The 18,811-nt window shown below is 48.7% G+C and overlaps 1 protein-coding gene across 3 annotated transcripts in view; it reads left to right on the top strand.

The window, feature by feature from the left end:
* Positions 1-17,586, top strand: part of LOC144492985 (rho guanine nucleotide exchange factor 6-like) — a 128,998-nt gene extending 111,412 nt beyond the window's left edge. For 2 of the 3 annotated variants that reach the window (XM_078211737.1, XM_078211738.1), the window contains exons 15-21: positions 145-339; positions 794-814; positions 1,206-1,299; positions 8,447-8,536; positions 9,643-9,742; positions 13,053-13,107; positions 15,794-17,586. In XM_078211737.1, the coding sequence (XP_078067863.1) occupies positions 145-339; positions 794-814; positions 1,206-1,299; positions 8,447-8,536; positions 9,643-9,742; positions 13,053-13,107; positions 15,794-15,916 (678 nt within the window). In that variant the 3' untranslated portion in view covers positions 15,917-17,586. The remainder of the gene's footprint in view (positions 1-144; positions 340-793; positions 815-1,205; positions 1,300-8,446; positions 8,537-9,642; positions 9,743-13,052; positions 13,108-15,793) is intronic. The other variant, XM_078211740.1, reaches the window with a different exon arrangement.
* Positions 17,587-18,811: the final 1,225 nt, after the last annotated feature.

Here is an 18,811-nt window from a genome sequence, read left to right as displayed (position 1 = left end):
CCATTTGATGGTGAGATTTTATATCTGAAAAATTGTCTATTGAGTTACAGCTGTTCCAGATGCTGCTGAAACTATTGACACATTGATGCGTAGCTTCTGTATAACTGAAAACAAAAAATATATTTCAATCTCGTTCCTATCCAGCAACACGGGGAGAGTAAACAGCCTCCAGCAACTCCGTCACATCAATCCCTCGCTTATTCACCTCCGCAGTCTTACAGTACGGCAGTACAAAACCGAGGGCCACTGGAACCTCCTAAAGTGCCCCGTCCTTGGACTCTGAGCTGCCTGAGACCCACCCCTCCACTAAGACCCTCAGCTGCATTGGGCTGTAAGGAGGTACGTGTTCTGTGTGCAAGGCACAATATCTTAAACATAAAAGGTTTGCAAGCTAAATCTGACGTAACCTGTTAGCCCTTGCAATGATCAGCCTGAATGAGACCTATCAACATCGTTAATGCGCCACAATTAAATTAATTGACTTCGGTATTATAACACATCCCCCTTATTCCCAATGTGTTAAATATTGGTTATTGCTGTTTTATTGATAGTTATTTATGACAGAGGTGATCGTAAATGTGCATGACACTATTACTGCATTTACTTGCATGGATAATAACCTTTTAGACTAATCTTTATTACTTGAATGATGCACTGATAGCATAATTAACACTAATATCAATGGTACTTTAATGATCTTTTATTATAGTGAATGAACTTTTCATATAATCAATCATCAGTTAATTGCTTTCACTTTCATCTTATCTTTCTTTCCCCATTTGTTACATTGTAGAGGATGTCTTATATCTTAAAGGTAAGGGGTAGATCAGTGAATTCTCTCCTAGTTTGTGTTGTTGTGTGCATGTCGTCGATGTAACTGTCCATTTGCTGCCTTATCACCTTCCTCCACCTGCTTACCTTAACGCATTTAAGGCATTCGTAAGATTTGTACATAAACTGCATTTATTTTATTTTGGTAATTGAGACCAAAACGATTCCTCTGACTACATGAGAGATGCAGAAACGTGTTTGGTCTCCCAACATTGCAACTAACCAGTGATGTCCCAGTCCTGTCCAATCCAGCATAGCTCTGGCATGTCTGCTTCTGAATTGTCATCAAACTGAATTGTCTACAGAAACTATTCTGTGCTACTTGACAAAAGCAATGTTTGTAACACACTGTTGGCTGGTGTCCGATTCCACAGGACTCCAGTAAAAGCCCTAAGGCAGTGAAGAAGTTCCTCACCAAAAGAAAGACCGAACGGAAGACATCGGAGGATGAATTCATTCTGCGGAAAAGTGAGTTGATCCCTCCTGTAGCTTTGGTGCTTTTAATTAAAACAGAATCCCCAAATGAGCAACACACTAATTTCGGTGTTAGGATATCTGGGAGCACCACCATCTGGAAGTTCCCCTCCGAGTCACTCACCTTCCTGACTTGGAAATGTATCGCCGTTCCTTCACTGTCACTGGGCCAAAATCCTGGAACTCCTTTCCTAACAGCCCTGTGGATGTACCTACACCACATGGACTGCAGCGGCTCAAGAAGGCAGCTCACTGCCACCTTCTCATGGGCAATTAGGGATGGGTAATGAATGCTGTCCTAGCCAGAGACGCCCACATCCTGTGTTGAATTTAAAAATAGTTGAAGGAAGCTAATGTTGATAAGTAAATATGTTTAGAATAAGAAAAGAATTGAAGATTGATTATTTTGTTGTTCGCACCAGAGTAATGCTGACAGTATTAGTGCCATCAGTGTTATCCTGGAATCCTTATAGTGCAGACGGAGGCCATTTGGCCCATTGACTCTGCATCCACTCTCTGACAGACCATCTTACCCAGGCCATCTACCCCGCCCTATTCCCGTAACCCCATACATTTACAATGGCGAATCCCCCTAATTTACACATCTTTGGACACTAAGGGGCAATTTAGCATGCCCCTGCGCCCCCCCCCCCCCCCCCCCCCCGCCACCACCAGATGATTATCAGACTGTGAGCTAACTGATCTCACTGGAATCCTGATTTCTCCACATCAGGGTTGCCAAATTGCACACTTGTGGAAAAAAACACGTCTTGAAATCTTCTCCCAAACAATGCTTTCTCTCGGCTATTTTTACCAAGGATCCACATCCAGGATTTCCAACCTCCTTTCAGTATTCCTCTGCCGTGTGCATTCTAGCTTCCACACAATCCCACCACGCCAGCAGAACACCACTGTTTCACAGGCTGTACTAAGGCGTCACCAACCTTTTGATTTATCTCAGATGTCTGATTTCTCACCCGGTTGGTGAATCTAAAACACGGGGCACAGTCTCCGGGTAGGAGACCAATCATTTAGGACTGAGATGAGGAGAAATTTCTTCACTCAAATAGTTGTGAATCTTTGGAATTCTCTCCCCCAGAGAAAGGCATGTGGCATGCTTGCCTTCATTGGCCGGGGCATTGAGTTTAAAAATTGGCAAGTCATGTTGCAACTTTATAGAACCTTAGTTAGGCCGCACTTGGAATATAGTGTTCAATTCTGGTCGCCACACTACCAGAAGGATGTGGAGGCTTTGGAGAGGGTACAGAAAAGATTTACCAGGATGTTGCCTGGTATGGAGGGCATTAGCTATGAGGAGAGGTTGGAAAAACTTGGTTTGTTCTCACTGGAATGACGGAGGTTGAGGGGCGACCTGATAGTAAGTCTACAAGATTATGAGGGGCATGGACAGAGTGGATAGTCAGAAGCTTTTTCCCAGGGTGGGAGAGTCAATTGGTAGGGGGCATAGATTTAAGGTGCGAGGGGCAAGGTTTAAGGGAGATGTACGAGCCAAGCTTTTTACACAGAGGGTGGTGGGTGCCTGGAACTTGCTGCTGGGGGAGGTAGTGGAAACAGATACGATGGTGACTTTTAAGGGGCAACTTGACAAATACATGAATAGGATGGGAATAGAGGGATATGGTCCCCGGAAGGATAGGGGGTTTTAGTTCAGTTGGGCAGCATGGTTGGTGCAGGCTTGGAGAGTCAAAGGGCCTGTTCCTGTGCTGTAATTTTCTTTGTTCTTTGATTGTGGATGTTCAGTAGTTGAGTATATTCAAGACTGTATTCAGCAAATTCTTTTGATGTGAAGAATATTAACGAATATTGGGTTTGTGAGGCTGAGACAGAAGATCATCGGCCATGATCTAATGGACCAGGGTCGATTTTAGCGATGATCTTTGATTGTTACGAGACTGATACCACAAACTCTCACAAACCAGGTCAGATCAGGATTGGGGAATTCAGCCAACACAATCTAAAATATTTAATTAATTTCTTAATTAATCTGCAAACTGCAGCTGCTCTTTGAAATCAGGATTGAAGTTAAAGAATAATCATTCTGGTTTCCAAGCACTGTATACACGTTCTGTGGTTTAGATTGATATCTGTCTCATGGCAGGTACAACAATGTTGAAACCGTAACAAAATTGAAATAAAATGAGGATTTAAAGAGCATAGCGGAATTATTTTTTTGATTGTACCTTTCCTACATTGCAATTTTGCAACGATGTTTTAGTGAATCCTTCTCTTAAAACCGTTCGACTAATTAAGAGGTAAATAAGGAACTGTTTGTAGCAATTAGGACTGGAAGCAACTAACCGCCACTCTCTGTTTCCTCTGATCTGTGCGACAAAGTTGTGTTTCTCAGTGTGGCGCATGACAGGCAAAGATTTAAAAACAGATTTGTTTTCAGTCAGAATTTATGATGCGCGTACAAGATTGTGAAGCATTTCTGTCACAGCACAATGTGGCGGCACAGTGGTTGGCACTGCTGCCTCACAACGCCAGGGACCCAGGTTCACTTCCAGCCTCGGGTGACTGTGTGGAGTTTGCACATTCTCCCCGTGTCTGCATGGGTTTCCTCCGGGTGCTCCGGTTTCCTCCCACACTCCAAAGATGTGCTGCTTAGGTGCATAGGCTGTGCTAAATTGCCCCTTAGTGTCCCAACCTGTGTAGCTTAGATGAATTAGCCATGGTAAATGTGTGGGGTAACGGGGATAGGGCAGGAGGGGATGCGGGGGTAGGCCCTGGATAAGATGTTCGGTCAGTGGCTCGGTGCAGACTCGGATGGGCAGAATGGCCTCTTCTGTACTGTAGGGATTCTATGATTGAATATGGTGGAGTTCTCGCTGAAATAAGAAAGAACTTGCATTTCTGTAGCACCTTTCACATCCTCAGGCCATTGCCAAGTGTTTTATGACCAATGAGGTACCTTTGGAAATGTAGTCACTGTCACTGTTGTAATGTAGGAAACACAGCAGCGAATTTGCACACAGCAAGATCCCACACACAGCAATGCAATCATGACGAGATAATTTGTTTTATTTGGTGATGATGATTGAGGGATAAAGACTGACCAAAACATCAGGGAAACCCCTTCACCAATCATGGAAATAGCACCATGGTATCTTTCCGGTTCAGCAAAGCGGTCAAGATGTCTCATCCAGCAGTGCAGCGTTCCCACGGCACTGCACCGGGGTGCAGCATTTCCACTGTACTGCACCGGGGTGCAGCGTTCCCACTGTACTGCACCGGGGTGCAGCGTTCCCACTGTACTGCACCGGGGTGCAGCGTTCCCACTGTACTGCACCGGGGTGCAGCATTTCCACTGTACTGCACCGGGGTGCAGCGTTCCCACGGTACTGCACCGGGGTGCAGCGTTCCCACTGTACTGCACCGGGGTGCAGCGTTCCCACTGTACTGCACCGGGGTGCAGCGTTCCCACTGTACTGCACCGGGGTGCAGCGTTCCCACTGTACTGCACCGGGGTGCAGCGTTCCCACTGTACTGCACCGGGGTGCAGCGTTCCCACTGTACTGCACCGGGGTGCAGCGTTCCCACTGTACTGCACCGGGGTGTCGGGGAGACAGTGGAGTACTGATGATGTCACTGGGCTAGTAATGCAGAAGTCCAGGGAAGTCCAGTGATGTGGGCTCAAACCTCATAAAAACTAGAAGGAGGAGGCCCTTCGAGCCTGCTCCACCATTCATTTTGATCATGGCTGATCATCGAATTCTATACCCTGATTCCCCCCTTCCTCCCATATCCCTTGATCCCTTTAGCCCCAAGAGCTATATCTAATTCCTTCTGGAAATCAGATAATATTTTGGCCGCAACTACATTCTGTGGGAGTGAATTCCACACATTCACCACCCTCTGGGTGAAGAAATTTCTAGAAACATCTCATCACAGAAATTGCTGGAATTTAAATTCAGTGCATTACTCTGGAGTTGAACGTTAGTCTCAGTAATAATGACCATGAAACCATTGTCAATTGTCATTAAAAACCCAGCTGGTTCACTAATGCCCCTTAGGGAAGGAAATCTGCTGCCCTTACCCACTCTGGCTCTGGGTGGATTCGCACAATGTGGTTGACTCTACAATGCCCAAGGAAGCCCCTCAGTACAAGGGCAATTGGGGATGGGCAGCAAATGCTGGCCTTGCCAGCAACGCCCACATCCCTTGAATCCAGAAGGCATTTGACAAGTTGCCGCACCAAAGGCTGCTACATAAGATAAAGGTGCACAGTGTTACAGGTAATGTATTAGCATGGATAGAGGATTGGTTAACTAACAGAAAGCCAAGAGTGGGGGTAAATGGGTGTTTTTCTGGTTGGCGATCAGTGACTAGTGGTGGGCCTCAGGGATCAGTTGGGACCGCAATTGTTTACGATTTACACAGATGATTTGGAGTTGGGGACCAAGTGTAGTGTGTCAAAATTCGCAGATGACACTAAGATGAGTGGCAGAGCAAAGTGTGCAGAGGACGCTGAAAGTCTGCAAAGGGGTAGAGATAATCTAAGTGAGTGGGCAAGTGTCTGGCAGATGGGGTACAATGTTGGTAAATGTGAGGTCATCCATTTTGGTAGGAATAACAGTAAAATGGACTATTATTTAAATGTAAAAAAATTGCAGCATGCTGCTGTGCGGAGAGACCTGGGTATCCTTGTGCAAGAATCACAAACAGTTGGTTTGCAGGTGCAACAGGTAATTAAAAAGGCAAATGGAATTTTGTCTTTCATTCCTAGAGGGATGGATTTTAAAAACAGCGAGATTATGTTGCAGCTGTATAAGGTGCTGGTGAGGCCACACCTGGAGTACTGTGTACAGTTTTGGTCTCCTTACTTGAGAAAGGATATACTGGCACTGGAGGGGGTGCAGAGGAGATTCACTAGGTTGATTCCAGAGTTGAGAGGGTTGGCTTATGAGGAGATACTGAGTAGACTGGGGCTATACTCATTGGAATTCAGAAGAATGAGGGGAGATCTTATAGAAACGTATAAGATTATGAAGGGAATAGATAAAACAGAAGCAGGGAAGTTGTTTCCATTGGCGGGTGAAACTAGAACTAGGGGGCATAGCCTCAAAATAAGGGGAAGCAGATTTAGGACTGAGTTGAGGAAGAACTTCTTCACCCAAAGGGTTGTGAATCTGTGGAATTCCCTGCCCAGTGAAGCAGTTGAGGCTATCTCATTGAATGTTTTTAAGGCAAGGATAGATAAATTTTTGAACAATAAAGGAACTAAGTGTTATGGTGAGCGGGCGGGTATGTGGAGCTGAGTCCACAAAAAGATCAGCCATGATCTTATTGAATGGCGGAGCAGGCTCAAGGGGCCAGATAGCCTACTCCTGCTCCTAGTTCTTACGAATGAAGAGACAGAGCGTCAGTGAGGTTTTGTGCTGAAAGCTGGTATAAAGCTTTAAGCCACAAATCTCTGACTGAGCCCAGGCTGTGAATTCATAGAGTCATAGAGGTTTATAGCATGGAGACAGGCCCTTCGGCCCAACTTGTCCATGCCGCCCCATTTTTTAATCCCTAAGCTAGTCCCAATTGCCCGCATTTGGCCCACATCCTTCTATACCCATCTTACCCATATCACTGTCTAAATGCTTTTTAAAAGGCAAAATTGTACCTGCCTCTACTACTACCTCTGGCAGCTTCTTCCAGACACTCACCACCCTCTGAGTGAAAAGAATTGCTCCTCTGGACACTTGTGTATCTCTCCCCTCTCACTTTAAACTTATGCCCTCTAGTTTTAGACTCCCCCACCTTTGGGGAAAAGATATTGACTGTCTAGCTGATCTATGCCCCTCATTATTTTATAGACCTGTATAAGATCACTTCTCACCCTCCTACGCTCCAGCGAAAAAAGTCCCAGTGTATCCAGCCTCTCCTTATAACTCAAACTATCAAGTCCCGGTAACATACTAGTAAATCTTTTCTGCATTCTTTCTAGTTTAATAATATCCTCTATATAATTGTGTGACCAGAATTGGACACAACATTCCAAGTGTGGACTTATCAATGTCTTGGAGAACTTCAACAGAACGTCACAACTCCTGTATTCAATGTTCTGACCAATGAAACCAAGCATGTTGAATGCCTTCTTCACCACTCTGTCCACCTGTGACTCCACTTTCAAGGAGCTATGAACCTATACTCCTAGATCTCTTTGTTCTGTAACTTTCCCCAGCGCCCTACTATTAACTGAGTAAGTCCTGCCCTGGCTTGATCTGCCAAAATGCATCACCTTGCATTTATCTAAATTAAACTCCATCTGCCATTCATCAGCCCACTGGCCCAGTTGATCAAGATCCCGTGTCAATTCTAGATAACCTTCACTGTCCACTATGCCACCAATCTTGGTGTCATCTGCAAACTTACCTCCATGCCTCCTAAATTCTCATCCAAATCATTAATATAAATGACAAATAACAGTGGATCCAGCACTGGTCCCTGAGGCACACAGCTGGTCTCAGGCCTCCAATTTGAAAAACAATCCTCTACAATCACCCTCTGGCTTCTGTCATCAAGCCAATTTTGTATCTATTTGGCTACCTCACCCTGGATCCCGTGAGATTTAACCTTATGCAACAACCTATCATCCGCTACCTTCTCAAAGGCCTTGCTAAAGTCCATGTAGACAACATCAACTGCATTGCCCTGATCTATCATCTTGGTTACCCCTTCAAAAAACTCAATCAAATTTGTGAGACATGATTTTCCACTCACAAAGCCATGCTGACTGTCTCTAACCAGTCTTTGTGTCTCTAAATGCCTGTAGATCCTGCCTCTCAGAATATCTTCTAACAACTTACCCACTACAGATGTGAGGCTCAGCGACCTCACATCTGTAGTGGGTAAGATGTGAATTGCAGCATCTAACCTGCACACAAACACAGGCTGATGATTCAGCAATACAGCTGCTCATTTTGGTTTAATTTTCAGCAACCTGTATCTCTGCGCAGCCGATATAAGCCCTTCTCAACTTTTAAACTGTGGAATTTTTAATTTGCTACTGAACCTCGTTCCTAATGCACAGAATTGGAACCACAGGGTCACTGTTTACAATCTCTCAGCTCAACCTTTGAAGTCTTGACTTGAGAAATCAATAAACATTTTAGCATCTTTGGTTCTGCAGGTACAGCAGCCCTGGAAGAAGATGCACAGATACTCAAAGTCATAGAGGCTTATTGCACAAGTGCAAACCTACAACAGACTCATAGTTCAGGCAAGTGACAGCACAGTAATTATCTATTAATTTTTCAGCCTATGTATAGGCAGCTCAAGCAGTTTGTTTTTGGGTTAACATTTTAGTCAAAATCTGACTCTTATTCAGAACTCAGCTCCTGACCTCATTACAGCCTTGGTTCAAACATGGACAAAAGAGCTGAATTCCAGAGGTGAGGCGAGAGGGACAGCCCTTGACATCAAGGGAGCATTCGACCGAGTGTGGCATCAAGGAGCTCTAGTGAAACTGGAATCAATGGGTATCAGGGGGCAAACTCTCCGCTGGTTGGAGTCATACCTGGTACACAAGAAGATGGTTGTGGAGGGTCAGTCATCCCAGCTCCAGGACACACTGCAGGAGTTTCTCAGGGTAGTGTCCTAAGCACAACCATCTTCAGCTGCTTCATCGTAAGGTCAGAAGTGGGGATGTTCTGCACAATGTTCAGCACCATTCGCGACTCCTCAGACACTGAAGCAGTCCATGTCCAAATGCAGCACGACCTGGACAATATCGAGGCTTGGGCTGATAAGTGGCAAATAACATTCATGCCACACAAATGCCAGGGTGTGACCATCTTCAACAAAAGAGAATCTAATCATTGTCCCTTGACATTCAACAGCATTACCATCACTGAATCCCCCACAACATTCTGGGGGATACCATTGACCTGAAACTGAACTGGACCCAGCCATATAAATACAGTGGCTACCAGAGCTGGTCAGAGATTAGGCATCCTGTGGCAAGTAACTCAACTCCTGACTCCTCCAAAGCCTGTCCACCATTTACAAGACACCAGTCAGGAGTGTGATGAAATATTCCCCACTTGCCTGGATGAGTGTAGCTCCAACAACACTCAAGAAGCTCAACACCATCCAGGACAAAGCAGTCCCGCTTGCCTGCAGTTGGTAAGGGGAATGTTGGGTGATTGCCTCTCCCCCTCCCTCTCTTCCCAACCTGGGGTCACTGGATCTAATTTTAGGATCCCCACCACGAACCCATATAAAAATTACCAGAGTCTCTTTGGACCGAGAAAGAAGCTGGAATCATCCTGTGCTGTGTGTGGCCAAACTGGAGAGAGATTTAAACTTGTCTTCCTCATTTCACAGTGTGCCGGAAAGAATCGGCGCCACAGGTGTTACTGCCGGAAGAGGAGAAGATAATCGTGGAGGAGACAAAGAGTAATGGACAAACCGTAATCGAGGAAAAGTATGAGAGCTCAATTCTCACAATTACTCCTCATTGCTCTGAACTTTCTCATTAAGTGAAGTCTTGTTGCTTTAAAGAGCAAGAATTGTGACCACAGAGTGGATCAAACAGCGTCTATAAGGATTGGTATTTATCTGTGATAACAGTGGGGAGAGTTCAGTCCGTGCCCAGGTTTCCGTCCCTGTTTTATTGATAAACACTTGGGAGTTGGAATGGAAGCGAGAGAGATTCTGGCATCGAACAAACTGACTGTAATCTCAGGGCTGGATTTAAAAGGTCACAGTAAAAGTCTCCTTTGCAGGAAGGCTGAGATTGTTTTTAGATCGTGTCTTTGATCCAGCGAAATTTCCCAGGATGTTTTACAACTGCGATCATTGAAGGAAATCTGAAACCAAACTGGATAAGACATTCAGGGAGGTGGCCAGAAATGTGGCTAAACAGACGGATAATACGGAGAGTCTGAAAGGAGGAGAGGGAGGCGCAGAGATTTAGGGAGGGAATTCCAGAGTTAGGAGGAATGTTGAGGATGTGCAAGAGGCCGGAATTTGAGGAGCGCAGATACCTCCGAGGGGTTGTGGGGCTGGAGATGATTACAGAGATCGAGAGGGTGAGGACAGAGGGCAAACTGAACACAGTCAGGGAAATGTGGCAAATTACTTTCTACCGGGGGAGAACGAGACACTGGGATAGAGGGAGAGAGCGAGAGACTGGGGGAGAGAGCGAGAGACTGGGGGAGGGGGAGAGAGCGAGAGACTGGGGGAGGGGGAGAGAGCGAGCGAGAGACTGGGGGAAGAGAGAGCGAGCAAGAGACTGGGGGAAGAGAGAGCGAGCGAGAGACTGGGGGAAGAGAGAGCGAGCGAGCGACTGGGGGAGAGCGAGCGAGCGACTGGGGGAGAGAGCGAGCGAGAGGCTGGGGGAAGAGAGAGCGAGCAAGAGACTGGGGGAAGAGAGAGCGAGCAAGAGACTGGGGGAAGAGAGAGCGAGCGAGAGACTGGGGGAAGAGAGAGCGAGCGAGCGACTGGGGGAGAGCGAGCGAGCGACTGGGGGAGAGAGCGAGCGAGAGGCTGGGGGAAGAGAGAGCGAGCGAGAGGCTGGGGGAAGAGAGAGCGAGCGAGAGACTGGGGGAAGAGAGAGTGAGAGACTGGGGGAGAGAGAGCGAGCGAGAGGCTTGGGGAAGAGCGAGCGAGAGGCTGGCGGAGAGAGAGTGAGCGAGAGACTGGGGGAAGAGAAAGCGAGCGAGAGACTGGGGGAGGGAAAGCGAGCGAGAGACTGGGGGAGGGAGAGCGAGCGAGAGACTGGGGGAGAGAGAGCGAGCGAGAGACTGGGGGAGGGAGAGCGAGCGAGAGACTGGGGGAGAGAGAGCGAGCGAGAGACTGGGAGAGAGCGAGCGAGAGACTGGGAGAGAGCGAGCGAGAGACTGGGAGAGAGCGAGCGAGAGACTGGGAGAGAGCGAGCGAGAGACTGGGAGAGAGCGAGCGAGAGACTGGGAGAGAGCGAGCGAGAGACTAGGAGAGAGCGAGCGAGAGACTGGGAGAGAGCGAGCGAGAGACTGGGAGAGAGCGAGCGAGAGACTGGGAGAGAGCGAGCGAGAGACTGGGAGAGAGCGAGCGAGAGACTGGGAGAGAGCGAGCGAGAGACTGGGAGAGAGCGAGCGAGAGACTGGGAGAGAGCGAGCGAGAGACTGGGAGAGAGCGAGCGAGAGACTGGGAGAGAGCGAGCGAGAGACTGGGAGAGAGCGAGCGAGAGACTGGGAGAGAGCGAGCGAGAGACTGGGAGAGAGCGAGCGAGAGACTGGGAGAGAGCGAGCGAGAGACTGGGGGAGAGCGAGCGAGCGAGAGACTGGGGGAGAGCGAGCGAGCGAGAGACTGGGGGAGAGCGAGCGAGCGAGAGACTGGGGGAGAGCGAGCGAGCGAGAGACTGGGGAAAGAGAGCGAGCGAGAGACTGGGGAGAGAGAGCGAGCGAGAGACTGGGGGAGAGAGAGCGAGCGAGAGACTGGGGGAGAGAGAGCGAGCGAGAGACTGGGGGAGAGAGAGCGAGCGAGGTGCTGGGGGCGAGAGAGAGCGAGCGAGAGGCTGGGGGAGAGAGAGCGAGCGAGAGGCTGGGGGAGAGAGAGCGAGCGAGAGGCTGGGGGGGAGAGAGCGAGCGAGAGGCTGGGGAGAGAGAGCGAGCGAGAGACTGGGGAGAGAGAGCGAGCGAGAGACTGGGGGAGAGGGCGAACGAGAGGCTGGGGGAGAGAGAGCGAGCGAGAGACTGGGGAGAGAGAGTGAGCGAGAGACTGGGGGAGAGAGCGAGCGAGAGACGGAGTGAGAGGCTGGGGGAGAGAGAGCGAGCGAGAGACGGAGTGAGAGGCTGGGGGAGAGAGAGCGAGCGAGGTGCTGGGGGCGAGAGAGAGACTGGGGAGGAGAGAGCGAGCGAGAGGCTGGGGGAGAGAGAGCGCGCAAGAGGCTGGGGGAGAGAGAGCGAGCGAGAGGCTGGGGGAGAGAGAGAGCGAGCGAGATGCTGGGGGAGAGAGTGAGTGTGAGGCCTGGGGAAGAGAGAGCGGGAGGTTGGGGGAAGAGGGAGAGCAGGAGACTGGGGGAGAGAGAGCGAGAGACGGGGGGGGAGGGGGAGGGGAGGTGGGGGGCAGAGACAGAGACTGGGGGAAAGAGTGTGAGCGGGTGAGACACTGAGAGCAGGGGAGGCGACGAAAAGGGAGAGCGGGCAAAACAAGTGTAGACTCAGATTTTTAAGTTTTTAAATGTTGAAGCCCGGATATGGAGGGAGACAGGAAGAGGCGAATGGGGTTTCTAAATGACAGATTTGCAGTGGGAGCAGTTTGCGTTTGGTGGATTTGATTTGGGTTAAGTCCATTCCAAGAAGCTGTGCCAAAGGCAAGGATTGTACAGATGGAGAAAGTTCAGAGCAAAGTGGATTCGGAAAGTCGGACCGTAATCCATAAAAACAGAGATCAAAGCAATCCGGAATTTAATAAGATGCAGTAAAGAGTAGAAAGCGGGATTACGATGATGAAGAAATGTCAAAAAGGATTGGCCAATAGAAATGAGCGATTTTACAGATTGTTAAAAGAATGAAGGAACTTTTTATTGTTTGCGAGTGACAGCTATTTGAAATTTCGCCTCTTGGAGAGAACACTCTGTGTTGGGGTTGTGTTCTGTTGAGACTGTGTGTGATTACTGGATGGGGTCACGCTGGTTATACATGTTTGGGGAAAGTGGGTTCTGCTTTGTTCCTCTGTGCTTTCTCAGTCCATATTCACCTCTGTCCTTTGTTTTTCTGAATGACCCATTAAACCTTTCTCTTATTTGCCAGGAGTCTTGTCGATACAGTTTATGCATTGAAAGATGAGGTGCAGGAGCTGAAACAGGTTAGTATTGCAATGAACATAGAACATAGAAAGCCACAGCACAAACAGGCCCTTCGGCCCACAAGTTGCGCCGATCACATCCCCACCTCTAGGCCTATCTATAGCCCTCAATCCCATTAAATCCCATGTACTCATCCAGAAGTCTCTTAAAAGACCCCAACGAGTTTGCCTCCACCACCACCGACGTCAGCCGATTCCACTCACCCACCACCCTCTGAGTGAAAAACTTACCCCTGACATCTCCTCTGTACCTACCCCCCAGCACCTTAAACCTGTGTCCTCTCGTAGCAACCATTTCAGCCCTTGGAAATAGCCTCTGAGAGTCTACCCTATCCAGACCTCTCAACATCTTGTAAACCTCTATCAGGTCACCTCTCATCCTTCGTCTCTCCAGGGAGAAGAGACCAAGCTCCCTCAACCTATCCTCATAAGGCATGCCCCCCAATCCAGGCAACATCCTTGTAAATCTCCTTTGCACCCTTTCAATGGCTTCAACATCTTTCCTGTAATGAGGTGACCAGAACTGCGCGCAGTACTCCAAGTGGGGTCTAACCAGGGTCCTATAAAGCTGCAGCATTATCTCCCGACTCCTAAACTCAATCCCTCGATTAATGAAGGCCAGTACGCCGTACGCCTTCTTGACCGCATCCTCCACTTGCGAGGCCGATTTAAGAGTCCTATGGACCCGGACCCCAAGGTCCTTCTGATCCTCTACACTGCTAAGAATGGTACCCTTCATATTATACTGCTGCTTCATCCCATTGGATCTGCCAAAATGGATCACCACACACTTATCCGGGTTGAAGTCCATCTGCCACTTCTCCGCCCAGTCTTGCATTCTATCTATGTCTCGCTGCAACTTCTGACATCCCTCCAAACTATCCACAACACCACCTACCTTGGTGTCGTCAGCAAACTTACCAACCCATCCCTCCACTTCCTCATCCAGGTCATTTATGAAAATGACAAACAGCAAGGGTCCCAGAACAGATCCCTGGGGCACTCCACTGGTCACTGACCTCCATGCAGAGAAAGACCCCTCCACAGCCACTCTCTGCCTTCTGCAGGCAAGCCAGTTCTGGATCCACAAGGCAACAGCCCTTGGATCCCATGCCCTCTCACTTTCTCAAGAACTCTTGCATGGGGGACCTTATCGAACGCCTTGCTGAAGTCCATGTAGACCACATCCACCGCTCTTCCTTCGTCAATGTGTTTGGTCACATTTTCAAAGAACTCAACCAGGCTCGTAAGGCACGACCTGCCCTTGACAAAGCCGTGCTGACTACTTTTGATCATACTAAACTTCTCTAGATGATCATAAATCCTGTCTCTCAGGATCCTCTCCATCAACTTACCAACCACTGAGGTTAGACTCACCGGTCGGTAATTTCCCGGGCTGTCCCTGTTCCCTTTCTTGAATATAGGGACCACATCTGCAATCCTCCAATCCTCCGGAACCTCTCCCGTCTCCATCGACGATGCAAAGATCATCGCCAAAGGCTCCGCAATCTCCTCCCTCGCCTCCCACAGTAACCTGGGGTACATCCCATCCGGTCCCGGCGACTTACCAACCTTGATGCCATTCAATAGTTCCAACACATCCTCTTTCTTTATGTCCACATGCTCGATCCTTTCTGTCCACCGCAAACCAGCAGTACAACCACCCAGATCCCTTTCCACCGTGAATACCGAGGTAAAGTATTCATTAAGCAGCTCCGCCATTTCTAACGGTTCCGCACAAACTTTTCCCCCTTCACCTTTTAAGGGTCCTATGCCTTCACATCTCATCCTTTTACTCTTGACATATTTGTAGAAAGCCTTGGGATTCTCCTTAATCTTACCCGCCAAGGCCTTCTCATGACCCCTTCTCGCTCTCCTAATTTCCTTCTTAAGCTCCTTCCTACATCCCGTATACTCCTCTAAATCCTTAACACCTCCTAGCTCTCTGAACCTTCTGTACGCCTCTCTTTTCTTATTCACCAGGTTCATCACAACCTTCGTGCACCACGGTTCCCGTACCCTACCAACACCCCCCTGTCTCATCGGAACGTTGTCATGCAGAGCTCCAGACAAACATTCCTTGAAAATCCTCCACTTTCCTTCGGTACTTTTCCCCAAGAATGCCTCCTTCCAATTTACCCGTCTAATTTCCTCCCTGATGACACTGTATTTCCCTTTACTCCAGAGAAACACTTTCCTAGCCTGCCTGATCCTATCTCTTTCCAATGCTATCGTGAAGGAGATAGAATTATGATCGCTATCCCCAAGATGCTCACCCACCGAGAGATCCTCCACCTGTCCAGGTTCATTAGCCAGCACCAGATCAAGTACAGCCTCTCCTCTAGTAGGCTTATCCACATACTGTGTCAGGAAACTCTCCTGGACACACCTAACAAACTCCTCTCCATCCAAACCCCTAGCCCTAGGGATATTCCAATCTATGTTTGGGAAATTAAAATCTCCCATCACGACAACTCTGTTATTCCTACATCTCTCCAGGATCTGTTTCCCCATCTGCTCCTCAACATCTCTGTTACTATTGGGCGGCCTATAGAAAACACCCAGCAACGTTACCGACCCCTTCCTGTTCCTAACCTCCAATGAAACGCAGCCTTTCTGACACAGGATCAGAATTCTGTTCACCCAGGTCCCAGTGATTAAGCGTACCTGACTGGTGTTTTTCTAGGAAAATAAACGGATGAAACAAAGTCTGGAAGAAGAGCAGAAATCCAGGAAGGAGTTGGAGAAGATGATTCGGAAGGTGCTGAAGCAGTTGAACGAATCTGCCTGGGATGAGGCTAACCACTAAAAGCTGCCAGCCTCCTGCCCTCTTTACACGGATTCAACGGCAGCCTCGTGTCGATCGACGCTGCGAGGAATTCTCGGAAATTCCCAGTCACACTGGGGTCCTTTTTGTTTTTTTTTTTTGCCTGTGATTTCTGTGGGGGAGCAGGTAACTGAGGAACAGCAGAGCTGGCACTTGCTGAGAGGGTGTGGACCAGAGGGTCTGGTGAGAGATACAGACACAGCGAAAACTGAGATGGTTCAGCCTCGCGAAACATACCTCACTCCTACTGTGGACATTGGTCTTCGGATCGGTTATCAGCTCTTGGCAGGGAAAGGTGCTGGAAAACGGCCTCTTAATTATCCATGAATAGACCTCACAGCAGCACTGTGACCTCTGACTGCTCCACCAGCACGGGAAGCCCACTCTGGGGGCACGACTCAAATTAAAGGACTCCTTTATATATCCTTTGTTTTTGTAACAGGACAGCAGCAAATGATAACCTCTCGGACTGGGACGTTAAGCAGCGGCCTTGTATTTTCTAGCTATAACGCGGGTGTTTTGAGAGGGCCCAGGCCTTTTGCTGGTTTATTTATGTTTTGCTGTGTTAAACCACTTCCCCTGTCGCACCTTCCCACCATCCCCCCCCCCCCCCCTTTGGGGTGCCACTCTGCCCCCAGGGTGTGTTCCCCCCCTGCCCCGGGGTGCCCGCTGTGCCCGCGGGGTGTCACTCGGTCTAGTCCTATACAGGAGGGAGTCTCAGAATGTGAAACTCTTGCCCATGGATGTCGGCAGCCCCTCAGTAAATGTAGATAAATTGGTTCTTCCCTGAACGTTCCTGTATATTACAGGATTGAGGTTAATGTGTAAAGGATACAAGCAGCTTCCCTTCCCTGTTACTCGCCAGTGTTGACTGGGTCTGTTAATCATGAAGCATCTACAGAGGGAAGTCTGGATTTGAACTGACAGACTGTACCATGGGAGTTATTGTGTGTGCAGAAACTTCACCTCGGATGGGTTAAGTGATGCCTGGGAAGGAAAGCAAGCTAGCAATGGGATTCCAGGCTGCGTCCACACTGTACCGGAACATCAATGCAAAGTGGTTCCAGTTTGAATCCAGCCTGAAGCCAGAGTCAGACCCTGATGAGGAGCAGTGGCTCTGTGAGGAGGTCAGGCTGACGTGTGAGTTTACAGCCCGTCGCTGCCCCTCTCGTATCAGGTCAGCAGCACCGGGCATGGAGTCCGACTCGTCCCTGCAAACAACTTGTAAATCCATCCCCCGCCCCCCACAACCCCGGGGCCCAACCAGCAGAATATCCACACATTTCCTCTCCTGACTTAGCTTTGGAATTGTAAATAAACAGGGCTCATGTTAAACAGGAGGACGGGACACCTCGGGAGCTGTCACTGCTGCGTTCACAGATGGTGCCTGCGTGTGTGCATGTGGGGGAGGGGGAGGGGGGGGCGGGGAGCTCCGTACTATCCAGCACAATAAATCAAGTAGGAAATCCTTTTGTAAATGAAGTTTTTTTTAATAAAACCTGAATCGAAAGCCTTCATTTGGCTGTACCTTGTAAATAAATAGCTCCTATATTTTGGCAGGATATTTGCTGCACTCTGAGTCTATGAAACTTCCGTGGACTGGATTTTTTGCTGTTGACTTCAATATAATTAAATTGATTTTCTGAACAGTTTTCAGTGTTCACTATTTAATATTTTAGACAATTAGTAGCCAGTTGGTGGGCAGTGTGTGAGTGTAATAGCGAGAATACACTGGTACGGAGGGAGCTGGATGTGTCAGAGAACAAAGAACAAAGAACAGTACAGCACAGGAAACAGGCCCTTCGGCCCTCCAAGCCTGTGCCGCTCCTTGGTCCAACTAGACCAATCGTTTGTATCCCTCCAATCCCAGGCTGCTCATGTGACTATCCAGGTAAGTCTTAAACGATGTCAGCGTGCCTGCCTCCACCACCCTACTTGGCAGCGCATTCCAGGCCCCCACCACCCTCTGTGTAAAAAACGTCCCTCTGATATCTGAGTTATACTTCGCCCCTCTCACCTTGAGCCCGTGACCCCTCGTGATCGTCACCTCCGACCTGGGAAAAAGCTTCCCACTGTTCACCCTATCTATACCCTTCATAATCTTGTACACCTCTATTAGATCTCCCCTCATTCTCCGTCTTTCCAAGGAGAACAACCCCAGTCTACCCAATCTCTCCTCATAGCTAAGACCCTCCATACCAGGCAACATCCTGGTAAACCTTCTCTCAACTCTCTCTAACGCCTCCACGTCCTTCTGGTAGTGCGGCGACCAGAACTGGACGCAGTACTCCAAATGTGGCCTAACCAGTGTTCTATACAGCTGCATCATCAGACTCCAGCTTTTATACTCTATACCCCGTCCTATAAAGGCAAGCATACCATATGCCTTCTTCACCACCTTCTCCACCTGTGTTGCCACCTTCAAGGATTTGTGGACTTGCACACCTAGGTCCCTCTGTGTTTCTATACTCCTGATGACTACCATTTATTGTATAACTCCTCCCTACATTATTTCTTCCAAAATGCATCACTTCGCATTTATCCGGATTAAACTCCATCTGCCACCTCTCCGCCCAATTTTCCAGCCTATCTACATCCTGCTGTATTGCCCGACAATGCTCTTCGCTATCCGCAAGTCCAGCCACCTTCGTGTCATCCGCAAACTTGCTGATTACACCAGTTACACCTTCTTCCAAATCATTTATATATATCACAAATAGCAGAGGTCCCAGTACAGAGCCCTACGGAACACCACTGGTCACAGACCTCCAGCCGGAAAAAGACCCTTCGACCACTGCCCTCTGTCTCCTATGGCCAAGCCAGTTCTCCACCCATCGAGTGCAGCTCGACAGGGAGAGTTCCTGCATCCCCTCCCCA

Source organism: Mustelus asterias, chromosome 4 (genome assembly GCF_964213995.1).
Source record: "Mustelus asterias chromosome 4, sMusAst1.hap1.1, whole genome shotgun sequence".
Lineage (NCBI taxonomy): Eukaryota > Metazoa > Chordata > Chondrichthyes > Carcharhiniformes > Triakidae > Mustelus > Mustelus asterias.
This window is presented reverse-complemented; position numbering and strand designations above follow the sequence as displayed.